We start from the raw sequence: 20,384 nt of genomic DNA on the forward strand, positions 1-20,384 counted from the left end.
TAGTTTTTGGCTGTAAAACCCCGAATTTGGCAACCAGGCGTATAGCGCCAGTGACGTCAACCAGGTGAGGTGTATAGCACCAGTGCAGCGCCCTCTGCTGTTTAAAGTGAATATCGATTCATTTTACATGTCAAATCGATTTGAATCGTGGAATTTTTGAATCGGTTATTAACATTATTAAGGGCAGTGATAGCTCAGTGGTTAAGGTACTGGACCAGTAATCAGGAGGTTGCCGGTTCAAGCCTCACCAAAACCAAGTTGCCACTGTTGGGCCCCTGAGCAAGGCCCTTAACCCTCAATTGGTCAAAAATTGTGTTCTGTCATAATTGTATGTCGCTTTGGATCAAAGCGTCTGCTAAATGCCGAAAATGTAAATGTAAATGTAAATGTAAATGTAAATGTAAGGTACCTGCAGAGTGCTGGTGGAACCCGTCACCTCCTTACTGCTCCCTATAGTGTGAGAGGACAACACCGTGTCCTGTCTGTCCGGAGCGGGACACTCTTCTACACACACACACACACACACACACACACACACACACACACACACACACACACACACACACACACACACACACACACACACACACACAATTGTAAAATCAACATCAACAAAACATCATCTAAATCAGGGGTGAACAAGATTTAATTTCCAAAATACCATGCAAACTGTTTCAAAAAATGACCCGTGACCCCTCATCTAAATAAACATCAGGAGTTCAATCGTTGTTTAGAGGTCCTATACAGATCCGAATACAATAAAGCTGACTTGACTAAACAAACCATTAATGACTGGTAGTGAGAACGGAGCCACGTGGCCGTCCCGCTCCCTCTCGAGGATGTGATGCATGAAGGTCACGTGATCTCCTTCAGCCAGTGCAATCTCCCGGTCGCCCAGTTCGTTCTGGAGGGAGCTGTGGAAGAGGCCGAGCAGCAGGTCGTTGGGAAGAGAGGGCCCGCACTGGGATGGATCTTCATTCTCCGCTACAAAGGAAAGATGAGCATGATTGAAAAAAACTTGCCGTCGTTTTAGTCCTGCTTGGTTTCGTTTGTTTATCAGGATTTTAACGTCATGTTTTACACTCTTTGGTTACACACAAGATTCATCAGTTCACAAGGTTATATCGAACACAGTCATGGACAATTTAGTATCTCCAATTCACCTCACTTGCACGTCTCTGGACTGTGGGAGGAAACCGGAGCACCCGGAGTAAACCCACACGGACACGGGGAGAACATGCAAACTCCGCACAGAAAGGACCCGGACCGCCCCACCTGGGGATCGAACCCAGGACCTTCTTGCTGTGAGGCGACAGCGCTACCCACTGAGCCACCGTGCCGCCCTCTTGGTTTTGTAAGAAATTACTTACACATAGCCATTTCCCTCAAACTATGCTGGATAAGGAAGGTCACAGACTGATCAGTCAGCAGTGGATAACACACTATTCTCCAAGTATTCCTTCACTGCTCGTGAACACGGAGTTGACCAGACAGCAGTATCTTTAAGTGTCCGATCAAGGCGCTTGGGTGGCGAAGTACAATAGTGTCTGTATGGAGGGGAGTGGTCAAAAGTTGCTCATTGCTACTGCAATTACGACCTCCGCTGGCAGGTTGAGGTGCCTGAACGAGGGGCAGTTGATCACGATTGTGATGTATCCTATTAAAATTACTGCCACCCCAGGAGTAGTGGTTGGAAGGGGCATGGAGAAGGCATCGCAGAGAGGTCAATAAAAACATTAACGAGAAAACTTGCTGATGAGGAAAGAAATGTGGGGTAATTTCATTGATTTCATTCACCCTTTAGCAATGAGTGTGGCAACAACACCTGAACTCAGTAATTAGAAGGAGTGTTGTTTACACTCCCCAAGTCAGTGAGATTATATAGATCTGAGAGACTTTTACTTCACCACAATCTTTACCCATCACAAAGGAAAGCATGGCGGACTCCCCTGCTACAGGCAAACACCTTTTAAATCTATTGTTGCAGCATTAAGGGTAGAAGAACAGGAAGTACCGTTGCTGAAAGTGTAGAAGAACAGCTCTATCTGCTGGCACTTGGGCAGAAGCTTCAGCAGGTCGAACTGGAAAGGCACTATGTGTACGCTGTCAGTAGATCCAGCAGCTGGAGCTTCAGCTACACACACACACAGGTGATAAGTACACAACTACAACGTTTTGAAAAGCCAAAACATTATGACCATTCGCCTAATACTGTATGTAGTCAAGGACTAGACGTGGACTCCAGAAGTGCTGAGGTATCTGTACCAAGACGTTACCAGCGGGCCCTCCAACGTCTGTAAATTGCTGGATCGTCCTACAGACCATCTTGGTTCGGTCTCTTCCCTGGGTAAACGATGCACACCTGCCCGGCCGTCCGAAACTCAGACAAGACAGGATTCATCTGACCACTCAACCTTCTTCTAATGCTCCGATGTCCAGTTATGATCCCAGCATGCGCACTGCAGGTGGTTCCGCCGGTGGACAGAAGATAGCATGGACACAACATCACCATCTTTAATAAATAATAGATTTTCTGTTGGTCCGTACCCAGACCCCATACCCTTTAAGTTCTCTGGCATCAATGTGTCTCGGTCGCCCAACCACCTGTCAGCAGTTTGTGTTTGCTTCTGTTTAGATCACTATAAGCAGGTACTCAGCATCCGCCTGGCCATAACAATATGGTCCCTATCAAAGTCACCGATCGGATCTGCGACATTTAACATGTGAACTACAAGGTCATAATGTTTTGGCTCATTAGTGTACGCTGCAGTGTTTAGAAAATGCCCCAAAATGGACCTGCGCTGTGCTGACCTGTGGCATCTTTGCAGCTGCTGAGTGGCTGCACCTGATCCTTATTCTTGCACAGCTGGATGAGGTACTCGAACGTCAACAATGTGGACATGCCCGACAGATCACGAGGAAAAATCTACAGGAAAAAAAACAACCAAAACTGTAAACATTGCCAAGCTGTTTCTTAGCCTGATGAAAACACACAATATGGTAAAAACTATAAGGTAAACATGTCACAGTAACAGCCTCCAGTATTCTTAAAAGGGTTTCAACAGGGTTTAAGAATGTGTCTGAGGAAATTCGTGCCCATCTACACCAAACTTGTCAAACCATGCCTTTATATCCTTATTCGGACAGGAAGCATGTCATTATTTTATAGAATTGATTTTATACACTTAATAGAAGGGGGTTGCTTGAAAGACCTAAGCTCAATAATCATCCGCTGTGCCTAAATACTTTAGATCATACAATGAATTTCCTTTTTTTATTGTCTTTTTATTAGGGCTGTCAAACGATAAAACTTTTTAATCGCGATTAATCTCAGAATTTCATATAGTTAATCGCGATTAATCGCATTTTTTTTTTTTTAAAGGAGGTGGTTTTAATGTTATGGCTGATCGGTACATACACCAACATACACAAAAACTCATTCACAATCAACACAGTCTTGTTCCCTGGGTTCTGACAGCTCATACTAGTGACTATATTACTTGCATCTTTGCACAATATTGCATTGTTTTTGCACCTTATTCTCACCTTATTCTACCTGCTGCTATATAAACCCTACGCTGCTAACTGGATATCAGAATACGTTTTTATTAGGGCTGTCGAAGTTAACGCGATAATAATAACAACGCGTTCCAGTGTTGCCAGATTGGGCGGTTATCCGCCAAATTGGGCGGATTTTGTTGGAAAACAATTTAATAGCATTTAAATAAAACTTCTGTTTAAAAGAAAATATTCAGTTCTAAGAAGCACCAGCATTGTAAAAGAATATTAAAAGTAAAGTGAATTTTCAATGCTGATTTGGCTTAATAGTGTTGGTCAGTCTGTATCATATTCTTGAAATGATAAAGTATTGCAAAGGAATATCTTTGAAATTCTTCCTCATAATGTTAAGGTTGCTATATTTTGGTTTTTCACTTGTCAGGTAAAATTAAGAGAGAAAAAAGCTTATTATTATCGTGCGTGTGATATATATCATTTACGTGATCTGCGTATCGCGTTACCACTGTGTTGTACGTCACTGAGCTGATATGTGTAGCAGGTGACCAGCGGGTAACGGTGTGTTATGTTTAAGTGTGATGCTCCAAGTTGTGGATTAAGCAATAAAGACAAACACGTTCTCCACATAACTAGTGTCATTTGTATTTCGTGGTTAAGTACAAAACATAACAATGCGGGTCTTCGTGATGTAATTCTACATGGCACTCACTGCCTGTATAGGTACATTTTTCCTGTATAGAATTTGCGTTAACGGCACTATTTTAAATTGAGATCGCGTTAATGCGTTATTATCACGTTAACTTCGACTGCCCTACTTTTTATGCATTTTACCCCCTTTACTCTCAATTTAGCGAGGGTGTAAATTTGCCTGACACTCCCTCCTATATGTGCAACATAGTCGGCTTTGCATACAGAGAGCCATGCTTTCTGTACAGGCGCCCTGGGCAATCAAGGTCCTTACACAGCGTTGATAACCCAAAACCTTAGTCCGGTCTTTTCCCACCCAGCAGACGAGAGGAAAATTGTTGCTAGTGAGAGTCCAGAGCCGAAATTCGAAATCAGGAGCTCAGAATCTCGGGGCTGGTATGCTAGTGGATTATGCCACTGCAACACCTGGGCGCCCAGAACATGTGAAATTTGAATGTTTTTTTGAATGTTGACTGCAAAGACCAACACAGGGCACAAGGCAGGAACACCCTTGGACAGGTCACTAATCTATCAAAGGGCTTTGGCCAACCAAAAAACAAACAAACAAAACAACACCCGCTTCCCTGTCCCGCCTCAGACATAGCCAATCATGTCTATGACATGACTGACGCCCAATCTGCTGATATCATCGGAGAGATTTAAACCTGCCTACTGTAACAGCAGATATTTCAGCACAGAGCTGTGGCATCCTGAGCAGCGTCTGGTTCACATAGATTTTTGATTTGCACAATTTAATTCTGGTACTGCATTGTGACCTATTTCCATTATTTCAAACACTTTAGATCATTCATCTGAGCTTTGAGGAGGGTGAAGGTGTTGGGTACTGACGGCCTGAGGGATCTGGTTGTAGCCGAGGTTGTGAAAGTGGCGCTGTTGCTCCGTCGGACTCCAGACGTTCCCACTCTGCGGCTCCACCCAGCACTCCGTCACCAGGTTCAGCTCCGTCTCCATGTCGATGGCCTCCACCTCCGTGTCATTATCGTCGTCTGTGGAGAAGCTGTGGAGCAGCACAAAAGCACCGTTTAAAAAAAAAGAAAAGGATGATGCTACACAGAGACACTGTGATGCTTAAAGGTTATTGAATGATGTGCTGTTTGTGTTCAAAGTCCATTGCTATTTAAAGCTTGCTTGATCTTGGACAGTAACACCCATGTTCTTTACCCAGCAGTTTCTACTTAATGGCAGGTTTATTTTTGGTAGTTCTTTGCTTATATCTGACCAACTGGACAAATGATCCATCACCATAAGCTGACAGTTTGGGTTTTCCTTCCAACCTGTGCAGCCAAACTGGCCCTATTTACATAGGCACATAGAAGTCAGCAGCTGCAATCAATTGTAATCAATAATGAGAAATTAGGAGGCCATGTTACAAACACCCAACATCTGTCAGCGTTTGTGGCTCGTCCCTCCGCAGACTGCTGTCTGACGTCTTTATGGTGTCTGGCTATAACAGTCTGGCCTTTATCAAGGTCTATCAAGCTGATTAGATCTGACGGACCATCAGACCATCTACTTACAAATGGCTGAATATGATTCAAGCAATTGAGGATTAAGGACCTTGCTCTGTACCAACAATGGGAACTTGGTGATGGTGGGGCTTGAACCTGCAACCTTATGATTACTAGTCCAGTGCACATGCACTTACCTGTCTTTAGTGGAGGTGGAGTGTGGAGGGAACATGATGTACTGGACAATGCAGGTATGATGCTGCGTATCCAGTGCTGCTGGAGTCTCCTGTACACATTTACACAACATAACAGATTTATAAGAGGGTTCAAGAGAGGCTTTATTGCCATTTCAGCTCTATACAAGTACATACTGAAATGAAACAACGTTCCTCCAGGACCTGGATGCAACACAGAGCACAAGGGCAAAACAATATAATAAACACAGTGCAGATACAAACAGTACAATAAATACAAGGACCTACAAAAAATACGAGAGATATTTCTAATCTAAATAAACTGAAAGGATGAGAACAAAGACAAGAGAAGTGTTTATCATTAGTAATATACAAAAACGCTGCACTAAGGTCCACAAAAGTGCTGAACATGCACACATGATAAACAGTAAAATAAACAACAGAAATAGATCTGTAAACATGTAGTGTACAACCTGCAAATAAATATTAAAATTCAATATGCCATTCTACTGGGGAGAAATGTCATTTATTTTGTGTGGTGGAGGAGATCGGCTTTTTTTTTGCCATGATCGTACAGTGGAGACTCAGAGTTTCTATTACACTGGAGCAGCGCTGGTGCATAACTAAGCACTAGAATTTGCAAAAATAAAGCATAAAACACAGAGAAAAAGGCGAGAACAAAGTGAGACTCCTGACAAAATAAAGTCCACCATTCATGTAAACATTCATGCACCGGCTAATTGACAATTACTGAATTACTGGTCTTGGTGCACTTTTAAACAATCAGACTGGACATTTGGTTTTCCAGATTTTGTCCGTTAAATACGGAATCTGTTAAATCGAGGTTCCTCTGTATATAGTTTTTTTTCTTGTTATTGATGCATTTTCTTCCAGTTTAGCGTAGTCAATTTGTCTTCCGCTGCTGGTGGATCCCTGATTGCAGTCGAGGTTGGTATATTGCCGCTCACGCCTCCTCCAAACCGTGCGCAGCCCTTAGCGGAACCCTTTTCACCCATGCACTCTGCACAGGCGCCTCTCTGTCTGCCAGTCAGGGTTCTTACACAGCGTTTGAAGACCCCACCCACATAGTCCGGTCAGCCCGCCCTAGCAGAGACATGTCTGCTGCAGGCACTGCCAATTATGCCTGCTAGATGGCGCCCAGCTGACCGGTGGCAACACCGAGTTTCGAACCGAGGAGTTCAGAATCTCGGCGCTGGTAGAATATCGCGCTGCGCCACCTGGGCGCCCTATATAGCAGCGGATATTAAAAAGTAAGGTGCAAGGATGCAATATTGTGCAAAGATGCAAGTAATATAGTCACTAGGTAGTAGTTTAACCAGTGTTCAATGGTGTGTTTTTTATACCTTTGGTGTTTTGACGGCCATGGGCAGCTCCATCACCATGTTGACGATTCCCTCGCCACTAGCAGCAAAGTGGAAGCCCTCAGACAGACGGATCCTGCAGAAACGCCAAGAAAAATTACGGTTACATCAGTTTCTATCCACCTTCTAACAAGTTTCACAGTCGCATCGCATTCATGTTATGGTTGGCTACTTTTCTAACCCACTACTACTGGGTAGGGATGTAACGATACACTCTACCTCTGCTGCGATGCGATTCACGATACTGGGTTCACAACACGATTTTTTCAAAATAAAATTGAAGACAAATTATGACAAAGTTTCTTTTTATTATTTCTATTACAAAATAAAATAAAATACTGTATTTGTGCTTATATTTTATTTATCTAAATAATGAATGCCCTTTAATTTCTGAGGTAGGTACAAACTATGCAAAACAATTTTGAATTAATTTGGCTGGAAAACCCCGAATCTGGCAACCAGGTGTATAGCGCCAGTGACGTCAACCAGGCGAGGTGTATAGCGCCAGCGCCCTCTGCTGTTTAAAGTTAATATCGATTCATTTTACATGTCAAATCGTGGAATTTTGGAATCGGTTATTAACTGTCTTGTGGTGAATCGTTACATCCCAACTACGGGGACCTTGAGAATGAATCCCAGGTGATGCTATCAACCTAGCCAGGCACCCACAGAGGCGACTGAGTGTGTTAGAGAGGGTGGGGCAAGCAGCAGCATTCCAATAAAGGGAAAATGGAGAAAAAGGCAATGATGCTCCTCATTTTAATAGAAATGATACTGAACTTGAAATTGAAAAGATTTTTTCCCTTTCACACATCATCAACCTGAGACCGAAATAACAGAACTGGTTTGAGTTTGAATCCATATTTGTTTTTCCTTTTCTGTTGATTTATTTCTGCACCTTTCAATCACTTTTATTATTACGTTCTAGACACTTGAGGTCACAAGTTTACAAAAAATTGCAAAAGGAAGTATATTATATGGACAAAATTATTGTCACTTATAATTTTTTTATTCATGTGTTTTATGCCACAATGATTGCTGTAAAAGGTGTAATAAATCACTTGTATAAATTCCCAGATTCTAATCCCACCCTGACCCACCCCAATGTGTCCGCTGTGGTCACTTCTTTTTACCTACTACAACACACTGATATCCATGAATCGAGCACCTATCATGCAGAGGCTGCAGTTCCAGCAGCATCAACCACCATCCCTCCCTCAGACACAGCAAATGAGAGCCTCACTGAACACACACTTAGCTAACAAGCAAGGCAATCTTAATGATTCATTTTGTGCCCTTAGAGAACACCAACCCCTCGCTTTAGACAGTAAATGATCAAAGGAAGATGAGTATCATGTAAATCGACTCACTCGGCGAGTGTGGAGAGTATATGTGCGACGGCATGCAGCGAAACAGCTCCACCCTGACTGCTCTGTACCGTCCACACCCAGCGCTGCTGCAGTAAATAGCGGGACAAAAAGGCCACTGACGAGGAGCCGGAGCGACCGGCGGCAACGCTGAGCGGCTGCCCCAGCGCGTCCAGGTTCAACATGAAGGGGCTGCGGAAGTCTGTGGGAAGCTTCTCATACCTGCAAGATAAAATGACCAAAATGATTCGTCCTGCTGTTCACCGTCCATCACTGGACACAGACGTCTTTTAATTAGTACAATTATACCAAACAGAGTTACAGCGTCAGTACTGACCTGATCAGTAGCTTCTCCAGGGGTTTGCTGAAGATGACCACACATGGTCGGTCAGACAGTGCAGGTTTTGGGACAGGCAGAGGAGGGGATTTGGAGGGGGAGGAATTACCCAAAATCTTCCTTTTGGTTTTTGGCGTGGCTTCCTTATTCTGGACCCGGTGTGGAAAACGTAGCCTGAGGATTTGCTCTCGCAGCTTGTCCACAATCTGGAGAGAAAGATCAGAAAAAAAACTCCATAATATTTATAAAATGCCCATCTGACGCAGTGTGTTGCTAACAATATGCACCTAAACTAATTTCTACACTCACTGCCCATTTTATCAGCTCCACTTACCATATAGAAGCACTTTCTAGTTCTACAATTACTGACTGTAGTCCATCTGCTTCTTTACATACCTTTTTAACCTGCTTTCATGCTGTTCTTCGATGCTCAGTATGTAACGAAACAGATGGACTACAGTCAGTAATTGTTGGTACGAGTGGATCAGACACAGCAGCACTGCTGTAGTTATTAAACACCTCACTGTCCCTGCTGGACTGAGAATAGTCCACCAACCAAACACATCCAGCCAACAGCGCCCCGTGGGCAGCGTCCTGTAACCACTGATGAAGGTCTAGAAGATGACCGACTCAAACAGCAGCAATAGATGAGCGATCGTCTCCGACTTTACATCTACAAGGTGGACCAACTAGGTAGGAGTGTCTAATAAAGTGGACAGTGAGTGGACACGGTATTTAAAAACTCCAGCAGCGCTGCTGTGTCTGATCTACTCATACCAGCACAACACACACTAACACACCACCACCATGTCAGTGTCACTGAAGTGCTGAGAATCATCCACCACCCAAAAAATACTGTGGTGGTCTTGACCATTGAAGAACAGCATGAAAGGGGGCTAACAAAACATGCAGAGAAACAGATGGACTACAGTCAGTAATTGCAGAACTACAAAGTGCATCTATATGGTAAGTGGAGCTGATAAAATGGACAGTGAGTGTAGAAACAAGGAGGTGGTTTTAATGTTATGGCTGATCAGTGTAAATGGCAAGTTGTTAGGAACAATTTTGCATGTATTTTTATGACTAATATGTCATCATGGTTTAATACCAGCCTTTGTGACTTTAGGTACTTTATTTTGTCCCACCTTGTTGCGGGTGTGGGCCAGAGTTCCTATGGGGAAGCCTAAACGCAGCACCATGCACGGAGCTTTGGAGATCAGACGCACCAGGTAGAAGGAGACCGGCTGCTGGTCGGCGCTGCAAGTACCCAGGAAAAAAAGCAAAAACATCAGACACGTTTGAAAAGCGCAGAGTTTTGAGTCGTATCATTCCTTCAGGTGTTTGAGTGACGCTACCTGTAGATGAGTTTGACGTAGGAGTAACCCTCCACCAGGACGAAGCTGCTCCAGTCTCTCAGCAGTGAGGTGAGGGCTGAGTGAGCTATTCTGCACTGTACGGTGCTGAACCTGCCGTTACTGCCCGCACTGTGCACGTGTTTAGGAACAGGACTGCAGGACGCGAAGCAAAACTGTGTTAATACCTAAAATTTTCAATTGTAGTTCATTTCAGACGCCATATTTATAAACCCTGGGCTTTACTGTAACGATGCAGTCAAACTAGTCCTATTTATATGGGCCTGGAAAACTGTACATTATAAATTGTACATTATATTGCCAAAGTAACCTACAGTTGGGATTAAATATATTCCAAGCAATGAGGGTTAAGGGCCATAATCAAGGGCCCAACAGTGACAACCCGGCAGTGGTGTGGCTTGAACCAGCAACTTTCTAAATACCAGACCAGTCCTTAAACCACTGAGCTTTATTACATTCATGAGTTACATTCAACAGTTTGTGGAAGGCCCTGTGCAAAAAGTGAGCATCATAAAGACATGGTTTAAAGATTAGGGTGTAAAAGCAACTCCAGTGGACTCCAGTGCACCCCACTCAAGATAATGATTATTTAAGGTAAGTTTTTAGGGAAAGGAGGGGTGGCATTTCCCTATTCTTCTCCTAATTTAATTGTTTCCAATTCCTTTACTCTGTGGATAGAGGACACAGAATATTCCTGTTACATTTTAGACCCGACCAGGCCGGTGGTATTCAGACTTGAACCTGGGTCTCTATGCTGGTGGGTTGGCGCAACATTAATACCCGTTTCTCACATCGTGTACCAAACGTATAAATTCCCATGTACCAAATATATAGATTACCCTTGACAATGCTGTTCATATTAATAAACATATAAGTAAATATAAGTGATTCAAACATGGCAGCTCACACATCATGCTCCAGGATGATGGCGATTCGATGCATGTGCAACCAACGAGGCCAGAAGTTGGCATCCATAGACAGAATTGGCTTCCAGTAGGAAGCAAACTGGGATTGGCTGGAGTCTTTTGAGCCACCGTGCTGTAAGGAGAGGACCTGAAAGAGAGCAAAGAAGTGTTTTGAACAGGCACAATCATCTTCAGCATCTTCAGCTCAAATATTGTAAAGCTCCTGGTCACAACTGACTCATTATTGTAATAAATAACAGAGTCCGGTCATATTTGGTGCATCATTGCTTCAGATCAGGTGACTTACACAACAAAACGTCTGTGTCTACCCCTCACATACTGTACATCAGAAAGTGCGAATGCCTCAGGATAGAAATGTTTAGAGAGTGACAAAGTGGATGACTAGTGGTTTAGAAAACAGGTTGCAGATCTTACGGGTGTGGTGGATCCAGGTGGGATGTAGAAGAGGGGTAAGCCGTTTTTAGTGCTCTCAGGAATGGTGTAGTGCTCAGGAATGGAGTTAAAGGACTGCAAGTGGACCAGCATTTGGTCTGTCTGATTGATGCTGCAGGGAAAAACACAGAAGAAAATATATACGTATAGGGCATCAATACACAAACACACACACACACACACACACACACACACACACACACACAAGGGAGGAATTTAGAACAGCCAATCAGTCCTATGCATTATTTCTGAAGGTACACAGTACACAGAGAAATCCAACACAGACATGGGACGAACATGTTAAACTTCTAACACAATGACCAGAGGTGAAGGTCCAACCAAGGTTCTAAGGATGCTGGTGCTTTGCAGCGCACACACTACCACTACCACTAGTATGTTTATTTATTTTTACAATATAAAACTTGAACATATACACAAACAGTGACTACTACACATTATTTACATATTCACACAACAGTCCTCCACACTGTAGTCAATGCACCACAATTTTTGTTTATATATGTATATGCCATAAATGAGGTAAGAATTCAATCAACTAAACTACAATAACTACTTTAGTACTTTACTAACTAAAATAAGTAAATAAAATAAAGCCGGTACAGAAGCTAGGTGTTATGGTGTGAGGTTTTGTGTGTGTAGTTTGGGGTGTTGTAGGTGTGTTATGATGTGGGGTGTGTGTGTGGTACCCATGCAGGGTGTACCAGAAGTGTGTGTGTGGGGTGACCATGCAGGGTGTACCAGAAGTGTGTGTGTGGGGTGACCATGCAGGGTGTACCAGAAGTGTGTGTGTGGGGTGACCATGCAGGGTGTACCAGAAGTGTGTGTGTGGGGTGACCATGCAGGGTGTACCAGAAGTGTGTGTGTGGGGTGACCATGCAGGGTGTACCAGAAGTGTGTGTGTGTGTGTGTGTGTGTGGTACCCCTGTAGGGTGTTCCAGAAGTGTGTGTGGGGGGTAACCATGCAGGGTGTACCAGAAGTACGTGTGTGTGTGTGTGGTACCCCTGTAGGGTGTTCCAGAAGTGATGTGTGTGGGGTGACCATGCAGGGTGTACCAGAAGTGATGTGTGTGGGGTGACCATGCAGGGTGTTCCAGAAGTGTGTGTGTGGGGTGACCATGCAGGGTGTTCCAGAAGTGTGTGTGTGTGTGTGGTACCCCTGTAGGGTGTACCAGAAGAGAGTGTGTGTGCGTGTGTGTGTGTGTGTCTGTGATACCAATGCAGGGTGTTCCAGAAGTGTGTGTGTGTGTGTGTGTGTGTGTGTGTGTGTGTGTGTGTGTGTGTGTGTGTGTGTGCGTGCGATACCCATATAGGGTGTTCCAGAAGTGTGTGTGTGTGTGTGGTACCCCTGTAGGGTGTTCCAGAAGTGTGTGTGTGGGGTGACCATGCAGGGTGTACCAGAAGTGATGTGTGTGGGGTGACCATGCAGGGTGTTCCAGAAGTGTGTGTGTGTGTGTGGTACCCCTGTAGGGTGTACCAGAAGAGAGTGTGTGTGCGTGTGTGTGTGTGTCTGTGATACCAATGCAGGGTGTTGAACATATACACAAACAGTGACTACTACACATTATTTACATATTCACACAACAGTCCTCCACACTGTAGTCAATGCACCACAATTTTTGTTTATATATGTATATGCCATAAATGAGGTAAGAATTCAATCAACTAAACTACAATAACTACTTTAGTACTTTACTAACTAAAATAAGTAAATAAAATAAAGCCGGTACAGAAGCTAGGTGTTATGGTGTGAGGTTTTGTGTGTGTAGTTTGGGGTGTTGTAGGTGTGTTATGATGTGGGGTGTGTGTGTGGTACCCATGCAGGGTGTACCAGAAGTGTGTGTGTGGGGTGACCATGCAGGGTGTACCAGAAGTGTGTGTGTGGGGTGACCATGCAGGGTGTACCAGAAGTGTGTGTGTGGGGTGACCATGCAGGGTGTTCCAGAAGTGTGTGTGTGGGGTGACCATGCAGGGTGTACCAGAAGTGTGTGTGTGGGGTGACCATGCAGGGTGTACCAGAAGTGTGTGTGTGTGTGTGTGTGTGTGGTACCCCTGTAGGGTGTTCCAGAAGTGTGTGTGGGGGGTAACCATGCAGGGTGTACCAGAAGTACGTGTGTGTGTGTGTGGTACCCCTGTAGGGTGTTCCAGAAGTGATGTGTGTGGGGTGACCATGCAGGGTGTACCAGAAGTGATGTGTGTGGGGTGACCATGCAGGGTGTTCCAGAAGTGTGTGTGTGGGGTGACCATGCAGGGTGTTCCAGAAGTGTGTGTGTGTGTGTGGTACCCCTGTAGGGTGTACCAGAAGAGAGTGTGTGTGCGTGTGTGTGTGTGTCTGTGATACCAATGCAGGGTGTTCCAGAAGTGTGTGTGTGTGTGTGTGTGTGTGTGTGTGTGTGTGTGCGATACCCATATAGGGTGTTCCAGAAGTGTGTGTGTGGTACCCATGCAGGGTGTTCCAGAAATGTGTGTGTGGTACCCCTGTAGGGTGTTCCAGAATTGTGTGTGTGTGTGTGTGTGTGTGGTACCATGCAGGGTGTTCCAGAATTGTGTGTGTGTGTGTGTGTGTGTGTGTGTGTGGTACCATGCAGGGTGTTCCAGAATTGTGTGTGTGTGTGGTACCATGCAGGGTGTTCCAGAATTGTGTGTGTGTGTGTGTGTGTGTCTGTGGTACCCATGCAGGGTGTTCCAGAAGCGACGGATGACGGCTGTCCGGTACGGGCTGGTGATGGGTTTCCTCAGAGTGCAGCTGAGGTCGTGCAGGATGTCGTAGCTGCCCTCCATCGTCACCTCTGTCCAGGTGCCGCGCTCGGCCGGGTCCAGAGGCCACGACGCCACCACCACGTACTCCACGCGCATGTTGTGTTTCCACAGCAACACCAGTTTCACCTCCAGCTGAGTACCTCCTACATGAAGAGAGAAAACGTATCAGACAACCAGAGACACAAAACTTAATATGGGTCCACACTTCTGGGAGTGTGCCTGTGAGAATTTGTGACCATTCTATCTATCAGAACAGTATTGGAGAGGTGTCCACATACTTTTGGCCATACAGCGTATGCGTACCTTTGGTGAAGCTGATGTCGCGGATGGTGTAGCCCTCTCTCAGTCGGACTGACAGCACACTGATCAGGTCAGCGTGCACCTCCTTCGCCGTGTGTTTCTTCCTGCGCAGCCCCAGAGCCGGATTCCCGCTCACCGACACCAAGTGTTCATTAAACAACCTGTGCTGAGAGACTACACACACATACCGTGACGTGAAAAAGTATTCACTTTTGTAAGTATTCGTCTTTGATTGTCTCTGCTATCGAGTGTCCAAACACTTTTGGCCTGTGAAGATGGTGGCGTGGTACCTACAGCAGTAGTAATCGGGGTTCAGGGACTCGCTGGTACGGAGAAATGAGTAGGTGAGGAAGGAGCGATGGTATGAGTTCATCTCCTGTTCCACCTGCACCGGGTCGGGACACAAGCTCAAGTACGACCCAAAAGTAGCCATGGAGATAAACTTCATCAGCTCCACGTTCGGAACATACCCGAAACTGCAGTCGTAGGAGTACGTTCCCCCCACCTGACGGAAACAAGGACATGGAAAAATGTTACTAATATTTCATTTAGATTTTACATCAAACAACTTATTTTAATGCATTTTTACTCTTCGCTCCCAATCTAGGCGTTCCCAATTCCCGATAGCTACTACACTTCCTCTTGTACAGCTCCTGCCCTGACTGACACAAGCCACAGACTAACACACCCCCTCTTAATACACACCCCCTCTGACACAAGCCACAGACTAACACACCCCCTCTTAATACACACCCCCTCTGACACAAGCCACAGACTAACACACCCCCTCTTAATACACACCCCCTCTGACACAAGCCACAGACTAACACACCCCCTCTTAATACACACCCCCTCTGACACAAGCCACAGACTAACACACCCCCTCTTAATACACACCCCCTCTGACACAAGCCACAGACTAACACACAGATAGACAAGCCACAGACTAACACACAGATAGAGACAAGCCACAGACTAACACACAGATAGAGACAAGCCACAGACTAATACACAGATAGAGACAAGCCACAGACTAACACACCCCCTCTTAATACACACCCCCTCTGACACAAGCCACAGACTAATACACAGATAGAGACAAGCCACAGACTATCACACCCCCTCTTAATACACACCCCCTCTGACACAAGCCACAGACTAACACACAGATAGAGACAAGCCACAGACTAACACACCCCCTCTTAATACACACACACCCTGACACAAGTCACAGACTAATTCACACCCCCTCTGACACAAGCCACAGACTAATACACAAATAGAGACAAGCCACAGACTAATACACATCCCCTCTTAATACACACCCCCCCTGACACAAGCCACAGACTAATACACAGATAGAGACAAGCCACAGACTAATACACATCCCCTCTTAATACACACCCCCCCTGACACAAGCCACAGACTAATACACAGATAGAGACAAGCCACAGACTAATACACATCCCCTCTTAATACACACCCCCCCTGACACAAGCCACAGACTAATACACAGACAGAGACAAGCCACAGACTAATACACATCCCCTCTTAATACACACCCCCCTGACACAAGCCACAGACTAATACACAGATAGAGACAAGCCACAGACTAACACACCCCCTCTTAATACACACCCCCCTGACACAAGCCACAGACTAACACACAGATAGAGACAAGCCACAGACTAATACACATCCCCTCTTAATACACACCCCCCTGACACAAGCCACAGACTAATACACAGATAGAGACAAGCCACAGACTAATACACACCCCCTCTTAATACACACCCCCCTGACACAAGCCACAGACTAATACACAGATAGAGACAAGCCACAGACTAATACACATCCCCTCTTAATACACACCCCCCTGACACAAGCCACAGACTAATACACAGATAGAGACAAGCCACAGACTAATACACAGACAGAGACAAGCCACAGACTATCACACCCCCTCTTAATACACACCCCCTCTGACACAAGCCACAGACTAACACACAGATAGAGTCAAGCCACAGACTAATACACAGATAGAGACAAGCCACAGACTAATACACATCCCCTCTTAATACACACCCCCCTGACACAAGCCACAGACTAATACACAGATAGAGTCAAGCCACAGACTAATACACAGATAGAGACAAGCCACAGACTAATACACATCCCCTCTTAATACACACCCCTCTGACACAAGCCACAGACTAATACACATCCCCTCTTAATACACACCCCTCTGACACAAGCCACAGACTAATACACATCCCCTCTTAATACACACCCCTCTGACACAAGCCACAGACTAACACACAGATAGAGTCAAGCCACAGACTAATACACAGATAGAGACAAGCCACAGACTAATACACAGATAGAGACAAGCCACAGACTAACACACAGATAGAGTCAAGCCACAGACTAATACACAGATAGAGACAAGCCACAGACTAATACACACCCCCTCTTAATACACACTCCCCTGACACAAGCCACAGACTAATACACAGATAGAGTCAAGCCACAGACTAATACACAGATAGAGACAAGCCACAGACTAATACACACCCCCTCTTAATACACACTCCCCTGACACAAGCCACAGACTAACACACAGATAGAGTCAAGCCACAGACTAATACACAGATAGAGACAAGCCACAGACTAATACACATCCCCTCTTAATACACACTCCCCTGACACAAGCCACAGACTAATACACAGATAGAGTCAAGCCACAGACTAATACACAGATAGAGACAAGCCACAGACTAATACACATCCCCTCTTAATACACACCCCCCTGACACAAGCCACAGACTAATACACAGTCAGAGACAAGCCACAGACTAATACACAGACAGAGACAAGCCACAGACTAATACAATACTAATACACACCCCTTCCAACACGCCTGCAATCATGGGCCTCACAGAGAGCCATACCATGACTGCAGGCGTGTCGGAGGGGGTGTGTATTAGTTTGTGGCTTGTCTCTATCAGGACAGGTGCTATACACGTGGAGAGACACGCTACACTCCCCGCAAATCATCCACCATCAGTCCAGGCGCCTCGTCCAGCAGCAATGAGAAACCCCATCGACCTCCCGCCTTCAGGCATCAGTTAAGCCTGTTACGAATGACTGGTTGTGCTTGAAGGTGTGGGGGCCGGTCTGGATAAAGAGACTGCACTAGTGATGGAAGATCTGGAGGACTTAGAGCGTCTGCTTGTATGCAAGTTATGAACCTGCTTGGATGAAGACACAGATGTGGACGAGAAAGGCGAGGACACAGCGAAGAGAATGGTTCTACCAAAATATGGTACAATTATCTGGTCAGCAAGTTGGAAGTTGAAGGCCAGTAAGCCAGATCTCGAACCACAAACTCTGACCAATATTTGGACCTAGTGTAAGCTGAGAAAAGTAGAGCTTTTCAGCAACACCCAGTCAAGGTGGGCCCGGTCTAAAATGCAGAAAAAAAGCAGATTCACTCTGTTGTCTAATGTTTTGGAGTTGCTTCTTTTCTCCAAGAGCCTTAAAAACCTTGTAAGGCTATTTGGTATCCAAATTATACGTCAAAATTCACACTAAATCAGCAACTTATCGAGCTTTCACTAGGGCCGTTCCAGTCTCAGAACTAAAGCTTATCAAAAAACTGTGTGGGCTGATCTGAAGAGGAGAGTCCACAAGATAGGATCTGGGAGCCTGGAGGTTCTGGACAGATTCTGTATTAATCTCATCAACCGTTATAGGAGAAGACTCATTTCTCTCAATTCAGCATGTGCCTGAGCTGCTTAACCACAACTATATTGTTTGCATAATCTCTTCAATACCAAGTGATATTTTTGTCCAGGACCAACCTGAACAAAGGAGCAGGAGATGGTTCCACTCCTCAGCTGATTCAACAGGGTCTCACACACTGCCACATCTGGAACACTCGTCACTCCGTCTGTGATTATTATTATACCTGTGGACGAGATACGTTACTGGATTTTCAGGCAATACCCAGCAGTTGTGTGTATTATCGGTACAGGTGCACGAGGTACATTATCATTGTTGGGATTGTTTAAATGTCGGCATCACTGCTGACTTTTTCACACCAGCATGTTTGTTCTCAAGCCCAGGTAGTAAAAACTTGGTCCACTTCCAAACAAGGCTTCTCCTGAAGCCTGCTCAGATAAAGACCATGCAGGGTGTGAAGGCAACCCACTACAGAGGTCAAGACTGGATAAACATAATTGGCTAAACGGTCTCTGAGGATAGACTGGTGACTGACCGTACATTACACAGCCAAAAGTATGTGGACAACTGACTATAAACATTATTATGAAGCATTGGAAGCTATAACTGCCTCACTTTTACTGGCTCGTATTGTGGGAATCCCACCGCTGGCAGAATCAGCCCAGACCTGCAAACATCAATGCGTTATTGGTGCATATGGTGTGGTGTGCACTTTTCTGACCTGCACTCGAGTTCGGCGGGAGAAGCTGGAGTGCCAGGATGCCCTGTCGAACCATACCGACCAGTCCCACATCTGCGGTCACCATGGAAACACCCTGCTTCCACTGCGCCTGCTCCTCCCCGATGTCAGCGAGGGCACAGCCATTGCACTAAAAAAAAGTTTGGTCACACTGATCAATGAATAACCACCATTACACCATCATCACTGGTACATGCTGGGAGCATTTGAAAGCTTCAAAACATGAAATTGTTGCTGTGATGCAACTCATCATACCATGTCTTCATGGACCTTCGTTTATTTAACAGAACTGATTTATTTATTCAGTCGCCTGTTAGCAATGGATTGTCCAAAACACCTAAACTCAATCATTTGAAGGGTGTCCAAATCTTTTTAGCCATATAGTATACAAGCTTAACCTCTTGAGACCCTACGGTCACATATGGGGACATTACATTTTGGCTTTGTTATGCCTTATATCTCATTCTACTTAATGCCAAGTTCACACTACATGACTTTTGGAGTTGCCGGATCGCTGTACAGTTGTACACTACACAACTGGATCTCTGGCACTCGGGAGTCTTTAAAGTCATTGTGGTTTTCACACTACACAACTGATCAGCGATAGGGGGTCACACACTACAGGATCTATCACCGAGATGAGTCGGTCTGGTCTCCCAAACTACGTTTTGTCACGAAAACGAACGCGAGAAGTGACGAGGGGTTTAATGATACCACGTCCAAAAATGCACGTCAGCAATAAGCGAGCGATCGAAGTTGTTTGTGTGCTGATGTGCAGCGTAAAAGCAAAAAGAAAAGCTTGAGTGTATGCCGATGTGTTCTGATATAAACTATATTATGTCCCTGTCCCACGTTTTTACACTCCTCCACCGGGTTTCCAAACCCTGTATCTTGCATTCTCATTGGCTGACTGATTCAGATATTTAACATGCAAAATATTTTACTTCAGTCTGTGAGCGCTCAGCGAGCCCCTTGCATCGAGTCGTTGAACAGAAAATCAGGGCAAAAATCATGTAGCGTGAACTAGGCATTACTTAGACCTGTTGTCCCCATTAGTGGACACTTTTGCCTGTCATCTAGTGGTAGCAAAAGTACTACTCAATAAATGAGGTAAAAACAAGATGAGAAATGCATTAAAAA

General features: G+C 45.0%; 1 protein-coding gene across 1 annotated transcript in view; it reads right to left on the reverse strand.

The window, feature by feature from the left end:
• The window catches only part of szt2 (SZT2 subunit of KICSTOR complex), a 152,784-nt gene that overhangs the window by 127,007 nt on the left and 5,393 nt on the right, over nucleotides 1-20,384 (reverse strand). Inside the window, exons 6-23 of the mRNA XM_062997134.1 lie at nucleotides 19,227-19,374; nucleotides 18,625-18,731; nucleotides 15,056-15,266; nucleotides 14,765-14,935; nucleotides 14,373-14,604; nucleotides 11,666-11,795; nucleotides 11,233-11,378; nucleotides 10,308-10,460; nucleotides 10,098-10,209; nucleotides 8,953-9,158; nucleotides 8,619-8,837; nucleotides 7,231-7,324; nucleotides 5,870-5,958; nucleotides 5,053-5,221; nucleotides 2,812-2,926; nucleotides 2,015-2,134; nucleotides 784-984; nucleotides 410-504 (exon numbers count right to left, since the gene is read on the reverse strand). Of these exons, the coding sequence (XP_062853204.1) occupies nucleotides 410-504; nucleotides 784-984; nucleotides 2,015-2,134; nucleotides 2,812-2,926; nucleotides 5,053-5,221; nucleotides 5,870-5,958; nucleotides 7,231-7,324; nucleotides 8,619-8,837; nucleotides 8,953-9,158; nucleotides 10,098-10,209; nucleotides 10,308-10,460; nucleotides 11,233-11,378; nucleotides 11,666-11,795; nucleotides 14,373-14,604; nucleotides 14,765-14,935; nucleotides 15,056-15,266; nucleotides 18,625-18,731; nucleotides 19,227-19,374 (2,718 nt within the window). The remainder of the gene's footprint in view (nucleotides 1-409; nucleotides 505-783; nucleotides 985-2,014; nucleotides 2,135-2,811; nucleotides 2,927-5,052; nucleotides 5,222-5,869; nucleotides 5,959-7,230; nucleotides 7,325-8,618; nucleotides 8,838-8,952; nucleotides 9,159-10,097; nucleotides 10,210-10,307; nucleotides 10,461-11,232; nucleotides 11,379-11,665; nucleotides 11,796-14,372; nucleotides 14,605-14,764; nucleotides 14,936-15,055; nucleotides 15,267-18,624; nucleotides 18,732-19,226; nucleotides 19,375-20,384) is intronic.

Source organism: Trichomycterus rosablanca, chromosome 6 (assembly GCF_030014385.1).
Source record: "Trichomycterus rosablanca isolate fTriRos1 chromosome 6, fTriRos1.hap1, whole genome shotgun sequence".
Lineage (NCBI taxonomy): Eukaryota > Metazoa > Chordata > Actinopteri > Siluriformes > Trichomycteridae > Trichomycterus > Trichomycterus rosablanca.